At 46.0% G+C, this 12908-nt stretch overlaps 1 protein-coding gene across 1 annotated transcript in view; it reads right to left on the bottom strand.

Annotated features, from left to right (window-relative positions):
* Positions 1–3048: 3048 nt before the first annotated feature.
* LOC138551934 (zinc finger protein 268-like) overlaps positions 3049–12908 on the bottom strand; it is a 58809-nt gene continuing 48949 nt past the window's right edge. Inside the window, exon 3 of the mRNA XM_069642510.1 lies at positions 3049–11034. Within this exon, the coding sequence (XP_069498611.1) occupies positions 8010–9968 (1959 nt within the window). The 5' untranslated portion in view covers positions 9969–11034 and the 3' untranslated portion in view covers positions 3049–8009. The remainder of the gene's footprint in view (positions 11035–12908) is intronic.

The following is a 12908-nucleotide window of genomic DNA, read 5'->3' on the forward strand; positions in this document are numbered from 1 at the left end:
GCCCCCTGTGGATCTGCCCCAACCAACGCAGCCAGCCAGGTGGAGATCCCATCCCTGCCGCAGTCGGGAGTCGGAGGTCCAGCAGGGGTGGCCACCCCACCAACTGGACCCCAGCGGATGGAGGATGTGCTGGCACCATCGGGCAGGGCACCTGCACGACGGCGCCAGGGGATTCCATCAGCCTGGATGCCGTGGTGGTGGCAGAGGCAGTTGGGTCGGAGGCAGCAGCAGGCTAAGCGTGGGAGGCATCATGGCTCGGGGCCATCAACACCCCGGGGGCAGGCATCGGCCGAGGGGCAGGAGGACCCCGGACTGGGAGTGTCTTCCGTGTGGCAGTGGTTGGGCTGGCAAATAGATGCGGAGAGGCAACGGGCGGAGAGGGGACGGCTCAGGATAGTCAGTGCAGGGAACTCCATGCACCCGGCGTTGAGACGGGTAAAGGGCCTCGAGGAAACTCGCAGGGAGTTGAGGGATTCCATGGCTGCATCCCTGCGAGACCTCGAGGCCAGGCAACAGGCCCGCCTCTGGAACATCGACGTGGAGTTCGATGATGTCCTTGCCCGGAACAACAAACAGTGAGCCGTGGGACTAGCCTGCCCCCTTTGTAAATAGTTATGTAGTTGTAGGTTTCCTTTATTTATTTTTTCCTTTGGGGTGCATGGACTATGCCCTGCCTTTTTGTAAAGTTATTTATTAGGTAGGTTTTTTCTTAGGTATCCTTTGGATTGTTGGGCACATGGAACCTTAATTATTACATTGTATATAGTTATGGACCTGATTTTACATATTTATTTTTACCATGGAGGAATGGTTTTGTTTTTATTTTGACTTTGGATTTGATGTTATGGACATTTTTCTTTGCATTTTATTGATTTCAACATTTATATTTTTTCCTTCATTTCGGACATCCTTTTATTTATCATTTATTTCTTGTGTCATTTCGTTTCATTCATTCATTTTTGTATATAATACATTTTTATTTTTAACTTCATTTGTGTGGTCTTCTCTCATTGGTTTTGTGCATTTCACAATGTGGGTTTTCTCATGCAAGTGTCGCCATTGTGTGGGTCTGACAGACTTATAATCATGCGCATACTGGTTATTTGGGATCTATCATGACATGGGGAATTCAATGTGGAGTGGATGGAATGCTTGGTTGGGTGTTTGGACTGGGGTGGCGTGGGGTGGAATTTGGGTGGCCATAAGGGCCATGGATCTGGTTTGTGATGATGTGTTGGGTGGGGACATAAGTTGGGGGCCTGCTGGCAGGTGCCCGTCACTGGGGGTGGGGTGGGGACATGAGTCAGGGCCTGCTGGCAGGTGCCTGTCACTGGGGGTGAGGACATAAGACGGGGCTATCAAGTGCATGGTGCCATGTGGACTGCCTGTGGGGCATGCAAGGGGTGATGGGCTGCCTGTAGGCTATGGACTGGGGTGGTGGGCTGCCTGTGGGGCATGCCCAGCGGTGTGGGGTGGTCCCCTGTGGTGTTGGCTGCCTGAGGGGTATGGGGAGGGGGGGCACACCCGGGAGGGAACACACTGCCAAATCACGTGTAAAACTTCACACGCACCCCTCAGAATACACGTACCCCGCTCGCACCAGGCCAATCACGTGTTTTCGTGGTTGGGGGCTGTATGCTGGTCCACTGGCCTTTGCGCCATGTACTGGATTTGTGCAATGTTTTTGCTGCACGGGGCGAGGTTGGGGGCGTAACTGGGGCTGCTGCAGGGTCGCTGCGCCACTCTGCGCCACGTCTGCTTATGGATGTATAAATCCATGAATACACTTTGCGCCGAAATGGGTTTTTTTGTGCGCCGATTTCTATGAATTACCCCCTAAGTGTGATAACACATAGACATTGGGGGTCATTCCGAGTAGGGCGGTAAGGGTTAACGATCACCGTTAACAAGACTGGTGCCGTTAAACCCTTACCGCCCTATTCCGAGTTCCCTTTGCGGGTTGGTACTTTAACGCCTGCTTTTTGCAGGCGTTAAAAAAACAACCCGCAAAGGGACCTAGGAGCTAATTACGGCACCGTAATTTACGGTGCCGTAATTAGCGCCTTCCCCATTCCCATTGAGCCCTATGGGGCAAAAATGGGAATGGGGAAGGGCCCTTGGTGAATGGGGAATTACCGACCCCGCCAACCTTGGAATGGGGCGGTAATTCCGCATTCACCATGGCGGAGTCGGAAAAATAACAGCGTCAACCAAGGCGCTAGTAGCGCCTTGGTTAACGCCAGGGTCGGAATGAGGCCCATTGTATATATTTGTCATATTAGAATTTAGATAAAGAACTGTGTTAGCACATAACATAGTGTGTGGACATTACTTTGTGGGGGGCTTGGGGACTAAACTGTACATAAGATCAGCATGCATCACCTCCTGAGAGCTTAGGCTTTAGTTGCTCATCCATAGCTACCCTATAGAGAACCATGGCTGGGGTGCTCTGTACTTCTACTGTACTTCTATAGATGGCGGGAGTTCAGATACCCCCCTCCAGTCTTTGCACCCTTCTCACACCTGGGGCCTCATTACAACCCAGGTGGTAAGTTCCCTACTTTACCACCATGGTGTAAACTCTGTTTACACCATGGTGGATGGCGGATTTACAGCCCCATTCCAAGGTGAGTGGGGCGGTAAATCCCCATTCCCCATTTACCCTTCCCCATTCCCATTTTTGCCCCATAGGGCATAATGGGAGTGGGGAAGGTGCTAATTACGGCACCGTAATTTACGGTGCCGTAATTAGCAACAAGGCGGGTTAGCGCCTTGCATTTTAACGCCTGCTAAAAGCAGCCGTTAAAATGGTAATCAGGCGTCAAGGGTTAACGGCGCCGAGGGCGCCGTTAAACACTTAACGCCTGGGTTGTAATGAGGCCTCTTCTCTTCTTTTATCTACAAAACTGGAACAGCAGCCTGTCTCAACCTTCTAATGCACCATTATCTGAGTGTGTGTACCTTCATCGTAGTTATGCAGTAAAGATGTGTACGGAAACTGCTGTGTAAGAAACAATGTATCAAGTATCACAGTCTGTTACACAAGCATTATGCAATGAAAGATTTTATTGTAGAACTCGATCTATGACGTAAATCTGCATAAAATAGAACAGCATTCTAATTGTGTAGTTAAAATGTTATGATAAATGATTACCAGTTCATAGATGTGTCTATTCAAGTTTATAATTTAACCCTGTAGTGTGGCTTTTATAAAAAAAAAAATATGTTTTTAATTAGTTAGAATGCACTCTGCTATAAATGTGTGGACACTTTTCTTAAGCACTGTCCAGTTTAAGACATTCTTGGTGATGGTGCCTTTCTGGAGCAGATCTCATGCACCCTTCTTCATGATTGTCTTGTTCACCGAGTTGTAGGAGTGGTTGAACTGCTGAACTTTATATGCTGCAAACTTCATATTGATTCTGTTACCGAGGAGTTGAAGATAGTTGTGTAGCATGCTGGAGGAAGGGGCATATTCTGCCTCCTTCCCATCTGTCCAACGGCAGCTCAGCCCAGTCAGGATCCCTGTTGCTGGAGTAGTGATCTGGTTTAGATCATGAAGAAGGTTGTCAGCCTGTTACCTGGATTTAACCCTTTACTGGCCCCTGAGCACATCTGGAAAAAGACCATTGGTTGTTCCCTTTTCATAGAGTACCAGTGCGCTTTAAGTAATTGGCCGACAATGAAAGGAGATTCCTGGAATGTACCTTTCATTGCCTCATAAGGGGGTGAGGGGAGGGGGGCCAGAGTGTAGGAGGGAAGGAGGGAGCTGGGGATCTCAGTCTTACTGGCATTAAGGCACAGATCTTTAGCAGTGCACCATGCCTGAATAGCAGACAGAGAGTCAGGAATGAGAGAGGAAGAGGAGGAGGCAGAGGAAGGATTGAAGGAGAGCTGAGTGCCATCTGCATAACACTGAAAGTTACGGGAGAAGGAAGAGATCAAATGGGCTAGAGGAGGCAAGGTAGATGTTGAAAACCCAAGGTGAGAGGATAGAGCCGTGAGGGACACCAAAGGTGAAGAGTGAGATGGACGAGAGAACAGGGCCCAGTTGAACATCAGAAGGTCGGTAACGGAGTAAAGAGATCAACCATTCCAGAGCCAGGTCTTTGATGCGAAGGGTATCACAGAGCTGATTTTTAAGGGTGGCATGATTGACTGTATCAAAGGCAGAGGAAAGGTCAAGAACGATGAGAATGGAAGGAGAGTTGGAATCGAGATTAGAAAGCAAGTCATCACGGGTGTTCAATAGAGCAGTTTCCATGCCTCTGGCAGCTCTGAAGCCAGACTGATGGTCGTGAAGACACCCAAAAGAGTCAGTGTGGTGGATAAGCTGGGAGATGATCAGCTTCTCCAATAGAGTGCCCAGGAAGGGGGTAATGGAGATAGGGTGGTATTTTGCTGGTCAGGAAGGGTTGGCTTTTCGAGGAGAGGATGCACAAGGGAGTGGTTGAGGAGTAACAGGAGGGATCCAGTGGCAAAGGAGCGATTGCAGAAATCAGCCAAGGCTGGAGGAAGGATGGCAATTTTGTCCTTGATAGTTCTAGAGAAGCTGGGGAGCACCTGAATTGATGAGGCTTTCATAGAGCGGACTCGTCTAGAAACCTCATCAGGTGATATGGGAGAGTAAGAGGCGAGTAGAAGTGGGGTGGAGAGGTAAATATATGTATATGGTATGTAACATGCATATGGTTTTCACCAGTATGATTTCTCTAATTTATCAATAGAAACAATTTCAGCATAAAAGCTTTATCACATTCAGAACATGAATATTGTTTCACCCCAATGTGAGTTCACTCATCTATCACACTCGCTGATCATTTTGCTTGAAAGCCTTATCACATTTATTTATTCACATTTGTTGAGCGCACAACAGCCCGTAGGCATCGTGGCGCTGGTTACAGAGCATTTTTCTTAGTTACAGATAATTTTTCAGATTTACGATTCATTTTTCTTATTTATAGTTACGTAGCATATGCATTTTTCACTTTATAGAGCCAGAGATGGGAAGAAGCGAAAGATAGGGATTAGGGGAAGAGGGTGGTTTTTATTTTTTTCTGGAAAGCAAAGAGGGAGTTTTCAGCTCTGATGTCAGCAGGTAAAGAGTTCCATAGCTTGGATGGTATGTGGGGGAAGCCTAACCCTCCAGCTCTAGCTTTGTTTATGTGGGGGGGGGGTGTAGTTTGTTGACGTAGCGACCCCTGACAGGTCGTGTGGAGGTGGATTTGGTTAAGTATGAGGGTGCTGTGCGGGAGAAGCATTTGTGAGTGAGAGTGAGGATTTTGAATGTGATGCGTTCTTTAACTGGGAGCCAGTGCGCTTCTTATCTGGCATGGGTGATGTGGTCTTTTTTTGTGATGCTGAGTGCTGCTCTTAGTGCATTGTTCTGCGTGATTTGGAGTCGGGCAATGTTCTTTGCGGACGTACCTGCTAGGAGGGCATTACAGTAGTCCAATTTGGCACCGATGTTTACTCTGGCTATAGATAGTTGGGTTTGGAGAGGTATGGCTTTATTGCATTTATAAGTTTGGTGGTGTAAGCTGAGGTGGAGGAAATGGCGCTGACCTGCTTAGTTATGGATAAGGTAGAGTCAATGGGGGTCATTACGACCCAGGCGGTAAGTACGCCAACTTTACCACCATGGTGTAAACTACGTTTACACCATGGTGTATGGCGGATTTACCGCCCCATTCCAAGGTGAGTGGGGCGGTAAATCCCCATTTCCCATTTTACCCTTCCCCATTCCCATTTTTGCCCCATAGGGCATAATGGGAGTGGGGAAGGCGCTAATTACGCCACCGTAAATTACGGTGGCGTAATTAGCACCAAGGCGGTTTAGCGCCATGGATTTTAACGGCTGCTAAAAGCAGCCGTTAAAATCGGAATCAGGCGTTAAGGGTTAACGACGGCGTTAACCCTTAACGCCTGAGTTGTAATGAGGCCCTATATGAACTCCTAGGGTCTTCACAGAGGTAGATACGGGGATGATGGTTTTATCAATGGTGAAGTTGGAGTATAATTTGTCGAGTTTGGTTAGAGTTGTTTTTTGACCTATTATGAGGATTTCGGTCTTATCACCATTGAGGCATAGGCCGTTGGCCGCCATCCAAGCCTGGATGGTGGAATAGATTGTGTCGAGTGCTTCAGCGTCTTTGTCATATACTCCAGAGAGTGGTAGGAGTACCTGGGAATCGTCAGCATAGTTGGTGCATGCGATACCCAGGGCGTCAAGTTTGTCGAAGAGAGGCTTTGCAAACAAGTTGTATAGGAATGGGTGCTGGCAAGAGTTCTGTGGGACTCCACAGTGGATGGTGGTGGGGGCTGCGTTAGCAATGTTGGAGAAGACCTTCATGGTCCTACCCTTCAGGAAGGAGGTGATCCAGAGCGCTGCTTCTTTGGAAAAGTTTGTTGATTGGGTGAGGTGTGAAGTGAGAGTCTTGTGGTCCACCAGATTGAACGCAGCCGAGAGGTCTAGGAGTAGCAGGAGGACTTGTTTTCCTTTATCCATGATTTGTGTGATCTTTTTTTTAAATCAACTAGGGCAGTTTCCGTACTGTGTCCTTTGCAGAAGCTAGATTGTCTAGTTCTGAGGATGGAGTGGGCTTCAAGGAATTGTTGGATTTGGCAAAGTGCAGGTTTGACCAGGATCTTGAGGAGGAAGGGCACAGTGGTTATTGGGTAGTATTTGTTAGGTTGGGTGTGGTCCTAAGTTCAGGTCTCCAAGAAGGAGAGTCTTTGTAGATCCTTTGATTTTGTTGCTAAGTAGGTGGGTGTCCCTGGAAGTCTGATGGGAGGCCAGGGGGGTCATATAGCATGCGTATATTGATGCCCATATTTGGGGACAGTGAAAGCTTTACAGAGAGCATATCAGAGTTGCTCTGCCATGGGTGGCTAATGAGTTTCTTTGAATATGAGGGCTACTCCTCCTCCTAAGCGAGTTGGTCTGTCTTGTCTGAGAATGGTGGAGCCTTCTGGGAGTGCAAGGGTGATGGCAGGGCCGGATGCCTCATACAGCCAAAGGTTTCGGTGGTGGCTATTAGGTCCCTGTTGTTGTTGGCTAAGAGATAATTTATTTCTAGGGCGTGCACGGTGAGTGATCTAGCATTGAGGAGGGCACATTTGAGGTGAGGAGGCGATGTGGTGGTTGTGGTGGTTGTGTGGAGGCCAGATGTGTGGGAGGTATTGGGTGTGTTGGTGTGGCGGGGTTTTTGGATGGGCCTGGATGTGTGAGTGGGAGTGAGAGGATGTTTGAGGTGCAGAGTGAATTTGTGTGTGAATCGGGAACCTAGTTGGAGATTTTGAAAGGTGGAGGAAGGGGGTTGGCATTCGGTTCTGATGGAAGAGTACGGGTTCTAAGTCTGGTGTGTCTGCTGGTGGAGGAGGTGGAGTTCTGCATAGGAAATGCGCTGGTTGTGTGTGAGCAGCGGGGCTCTTGGATGGTGGTGTAGGAGGGTGGTGTGGTATATAGGGGGTATGGGGGATGTAGTGTCATGAGGCTGGGCAGGTGTGGATGAAGTGGGTTGCGGGTCAAAGGATCGACAGTAAAAGGATCGAATGGTGAAAGGGTCGACACCAAAGGACCGAAAACCAAAGGATTTAATTTTTTTTTTTTTGGGGAGGGGTCTCCCCCCAACCCCCGTTTTTGTGGTAAAAACCACTTTTTTTACCTAAACGAAAACCCCAAAAATATATATAATTTTAAAAAAAAATGTGATTCTTTGGTTTTCGGTCCTTTGGAGTCGATCCTTTGACCATTCGACCCTTTTTGTCGATCATTTGACTGGACACCGATGAAGTGGGTTGCAATAGTATCCAGTATATTGTGAGAGAGTGCAAGGGCGTTGAGGACATGCATACCGTTACCTCCCAGTGTGACTTCTCTGATGCATCAACAGATCACCTTTGACCTTGAAAGAATTACCACATTCAGAACATGAATATGGCTTCACCCCAGAGTGGTTTCTCTGGTGTACTACTAAATAATTCTTTGCCTTGAAAGCCTCATCACATTACGAACATGCATATGGCTTCTCCCCAGAGTGGGTTTCCTGGTGTAATACTAAATGATTCTTTACCTTGAAAGCCTTATCACATTCAGAACATACATATGGCTTCTCGCCAGTGTGACTTCTCTGATGTATCAATAGATGACTCCTCACAGTGAAAGCCTTATCACATTCAGAACATGCATATGGTTTCTTCCAAGAATGACTTCTCTGATGTTTCAATAGTTCACCTGTTTGCTTGAAAGCCTTATCACATTCAGAACATGCAAATGGTTTCCCCCCAGTGTGACTTCTCTGATGTATCAATAGTTCACCCTTTTGCTTGAAAGACTTATCACATTCAGAACATGCATAAGGTTTCACCCCAGTGTGACTTCTCTGATGTATCAATAGTTCACCCTTTTGCTTGAAAGCCTTATCACATTCAGAACATGCATATGGTTTCACCCCAGTGTGAATTCTCTGATGTATCAATAGTTGACCCTTTTGCTTGAAAGCCTTACCACATTCAGAACATGCATATGGTTTCTCCCCAGTGTGACTCCTCTGATGTATCACTAGATGACTCCTCACAGTGAAAGCATTATCACATTCAGAACATGCATATGGTTTCACCCCAGTGTGAATTCTCTGATGTATCAATAGTTCACCCTTTTGCTTGAAAGCCTTATCACATTCAGAACATGCATATGGTTTCACCCCAGTGTGACTTCTCTGATGTATCAATAGTTCACCCTTTTGCTTGAAAGCCTTATCACATTCAGAACATGCATATGGTTTCACCCCAGTGTGACTTCTCTGATGTATCAATAGTTCACCCTTTTGCTTGAAAGCCTTATCACATTCAGAACATGCATATGGTTTCACCCCAGTGTGAATTCTCTGATGTATCAATAGTTGACCCTTTTGCTTGAAAGGCTTACCACATTCAGAACATGCATATGGTTTCTCCCCAGTGTGACTTCTCTGATGTATCAATAGTTCACACTTTTGCTTGAAAGCCTTATCACATTCAGAACAAGCATATGGCTTCACCCCAGTATGATTCCTCTGATGACTCACTAGGTTACTCTTTGCAGTGAAAGCCTTATCACATTCAGAACATGCATAAGGCTTCACCCCACTGTGATTCCTGTGATGTCTCACTAGGGTATTCTTTGCAGTGAAAGCCTTGTCACATTCAGAACATGCATATGGTTTCACTCCAGTGTGACTCCTCTGATGTATCACTAGATGACTCCTCACAGTGAAAGCATTATCACATTCAGAACATGTATATGGTTTCTCGCCAGTGTGATTTCTCAGATGAATCATTAAATAAAACCTTTGCGTGAAAGACATATCACATTCAGAACATGCATATGGCTTCACCCCAGAGTGGTTTCTCTGGTGTAATAATAAACTATTCTTTATCTTGAAATCCTTATCGCACTCAGAACATGCATATGGTTTCTCACAAGTGTGATTCCTCTGATGTCTCACTAGGTTACTCTTTTGCGTGAAAGACTTATCACATTCAGAACATGCATATGGCTTCATCCCAGTGTGACTTCTCTGATGTATCAATAGTCCACCCTTTTGCTTGAAAGCCTTACCACATTCAGAACATGCATATGGCTTCACCCCAGTGTGATTCCTCTGATGTCTCACTAGATCGCCCTTTTGCGTGAAAGCCTTATCACATTCAGAACATGCATACGGCTTCACCCCAGTGTGATTCCTCTGATGTCTCACTAGACTACCCTTTTGCGTGAAAGCTTTATCACAGTCAGAACAAGCATATGGTTTCTTCCTTGTGTGATTCTTCTGATGATTGAATAGATGACTTGTTTCTTTAAAAGCCTTGGCACATTCAGAACGCTTATGTTCTCTCTCTTCAGAGTGAAATGTCTTCTGTTTCCATAGAGGACCTGTTTCCTTGAAAGTAGCTTCACATTCCGATAAATCAGAAGGTACTTCCATTATTAGGATGTTATTTTTAAATGGTAATTCTGTATATTTCTATAGTGTTCTGAATCTTGCTGTTGGTCTCACCAGGTCAGGTGAATTTCTCCACACGAGTGTCAAGCATGAGCCGCAATCCTCAGCCAGAGCAGGCAAGTCCGAAAATAGACAAAGGCTTTTGCTTGTAACCGGTCTATGTTCAGAGCACGGTTTCTAGATTTGTGGTTTATGGGCTTTAAATGCTGCCATATGTTACAGAAACATCAGTAACTAGTACTAGCCCCACATCAGGGGTGTTATTGATTTTGAAGCATCAAGTCCAAAGTTGGTGTTGAGCACCATTTTCACACTGAATGTGGCACACCAGTGTCTTGCCTTAGACAATAATGCGTAAAGAGGGTCTACAGGTCCAAATGCATGAAGGTACAAAAACTCTACTTCAAAGTGGGTGCCATTTCCCTCTTGTCTGTCCATTCACATTCTCTCCTCTCCCCGGTATGGATTCAGTGGTCTACCGTTAGATGGCTCTAAGTCCTGGAATACTTGTCACAGCTGGCCATTTGTATTGCATGATTTGGCATGTGTAGGCATTTGTAAGGTGGCTCTTGTTAGCCTCTCCTTAGTGTATTCTTCAAAGTCTTCACAGCGGAGGTTTCATCCCACCTAACACATTTCTATAGACTCTCTGGGGCTTAGTATTTCCTGCGTGTATGTTCCCATATGCAGTTACTTATCTCTACGTTACAGAATGCTATATTGAGCATATTGGTGCGACCTTAATTGTGAACATAATGAGATGGCTCAAAGCCCCCTTTGATGTACAGAGTTATCATAGGGGTTGGACACATAAGACCTGCCAAGTGACTGGTATTGCCTGGACATAGGAACCATATATTTCCACCAAAACCATTAACAATTGCAGTTTGTGGAATATTTGTCCCAAGGTTAGAAGCTATACGTTGGGACTGGCTGGCATGATGAAGAAGACTTTCCCAATACACAGCTACCAGAGTAACATTCTTTTTTTTTTTTTTAACAGAACATTTTCAAAACCGTATTTTCCTTGCTTCTTACTTTTATGGCCCTGTTTGAAGGAAAAAGGAAACACAGGATTAGTGTTCCACAAGTGACAAATACATATTTCTTGTTTGAAATCGCATTTGTGAAAAGCAAATAGGCATGTTTTCGCTTTATAGAAAATATTTTTACAAAATCCTGGAACACTACTGAATTATTTAGAAGACACTTGTTAAATGGTAGCATACCTGATCCACAATCTCATGAACAGGATTAACACAATTATCATGAAATGTGTGGCCCATTGACCATTCCCACATCATGCTTTGGCACAGAAATCAATAAAGAAGTGCCACATTGGCCAACAGCCAGGATTGACAGAGGGTGGTGAAGCGCGGTCTCTGAAGTCTGAGAAATGGCCATCCTTCACGGCAGCTACTGGGCTTAGCGGAGTCTCCATTCCTACCAGAATCTTCACTTATACCTGGAATTTGTTATACTGATCCTGCTTACCTGACGTTCTTCTTGTTATCATTGTTAAGAAGCAGGACCGTATCAATGACTACGCCACAGGGTTTTTTGACGCAGTTCGGCTTGGCTCCTCGGGGCCCCCCGAGATAGGTTCCACTTCCTGTCAAGGTGGCCTCCGACGGAGCCAGGCCTTATTTACATGACAGGAAGTCCAAGGAGAAACTAACCAAGGATCCTTCCAAAGCCTTATGGAAGCAGTCTTCATCCTCCAAGGACAACCAGACGGAAGCCACAGGTGAGGAGCAGGGGGAGGAGCGAGCTCAGCCTGACAAAGGCAGAAAGAGACCAAGAGACTGTGAGCAGAGATATGTTCTTGTATTTACATCAACTATATAAAGTTTGCTTTGGATCTTATATGATTAAGTTATCAATGCTGGTTATCTTTCAGAACAGACACATGGTTATTTAGGAGAAGGGACACGCTCACTGGTATTCCACATCTTATTTGGAATGGGGTCCTGATTATAAGTCTTCACACTATAATTTCATGTGCAGAAAGGTTTCGCTTATGGTGTTTTGTCTGAGAACCAAAGCATACACCAATAGTGTTCTTCATCATAGAGTTAGTCACAGGTCCTGCACATCAGTGGCAGCCATGGCATTGGCATTGGAACAGAGGAAGTATATTGTGTTGGGATCTCTCCTTGAGACGGTTGTGCCCCATTCACTAGTCTCCCTGCTTCTGCAAACCACACTACATATTGAGATTCTTGTTAAGCTTCTGGTGTAGCTCAAGACTTGGTAACTCTGGAAGCAGAGGGGATGCCTAACACATTGACATGATCTTATTCAGGCAGGATCTATCAGAAGAGTGTATGGTCAAGTATATTCCTGCCCGAGCCAGACACCTTGCAGTCCATGATCGAAAATGTAAGCAAGTTAGACCAAAGACATGTGGAAAGGCAAGCAGAAAGATGGCATACAGGCTCTGGAAGTCTACCTCCTCCAATGACCGTACTGTTCTTTCCCATCAGAACGGGAGCAGAACCCATGCAATTGGGAGCTGTACGAGGCCCACTATCAGAATCTCAAAAAAGAAACAAAGAAGAACAAACATGCTTTGTTTAGATTGTGGAGACAGTGGACACTTACTGGCTGGGTGTCGAAGCAGACCCTCCAAGACAGTGGGACACGAGTGGATTGTTGTCTAATCAGAAGACAACAACAAGCGCAGAGCCCTAAAAACCTGGCTGTTTGTATAAACCTGGACTTCCAACTTACTTCCTGAGTGACCTGTTAAGCCATGTGAGATAAAGCCTACCTGTGGCTAATATCCGCCACTTCACTCAGAGGCCTCAGGCATTACTTCCTGACCAACCTGTTAAGCCATGTGAGATAAAGCCTTCCTGTGGCTAATATCCACCACTTGACTCAGAGGCCTCAGGCATTACTTCCTGACCGACCTGTTAA

This window comes from Ambystoma mexicanum, chromosome 1q (assembly GCF_040938575.1).
Source record: "Ambystoma mexicanum isolate Mex_15411 chromosome 1q, UKY_AmexF1_1, whole genome shotgun sequence".
Lineage (NCBI taxonomy): Eukaryota > Metazoa > Chordata > Amphibia > Caudata > Ambystomatidae > Ambystoma > Ambystoma mexicanum.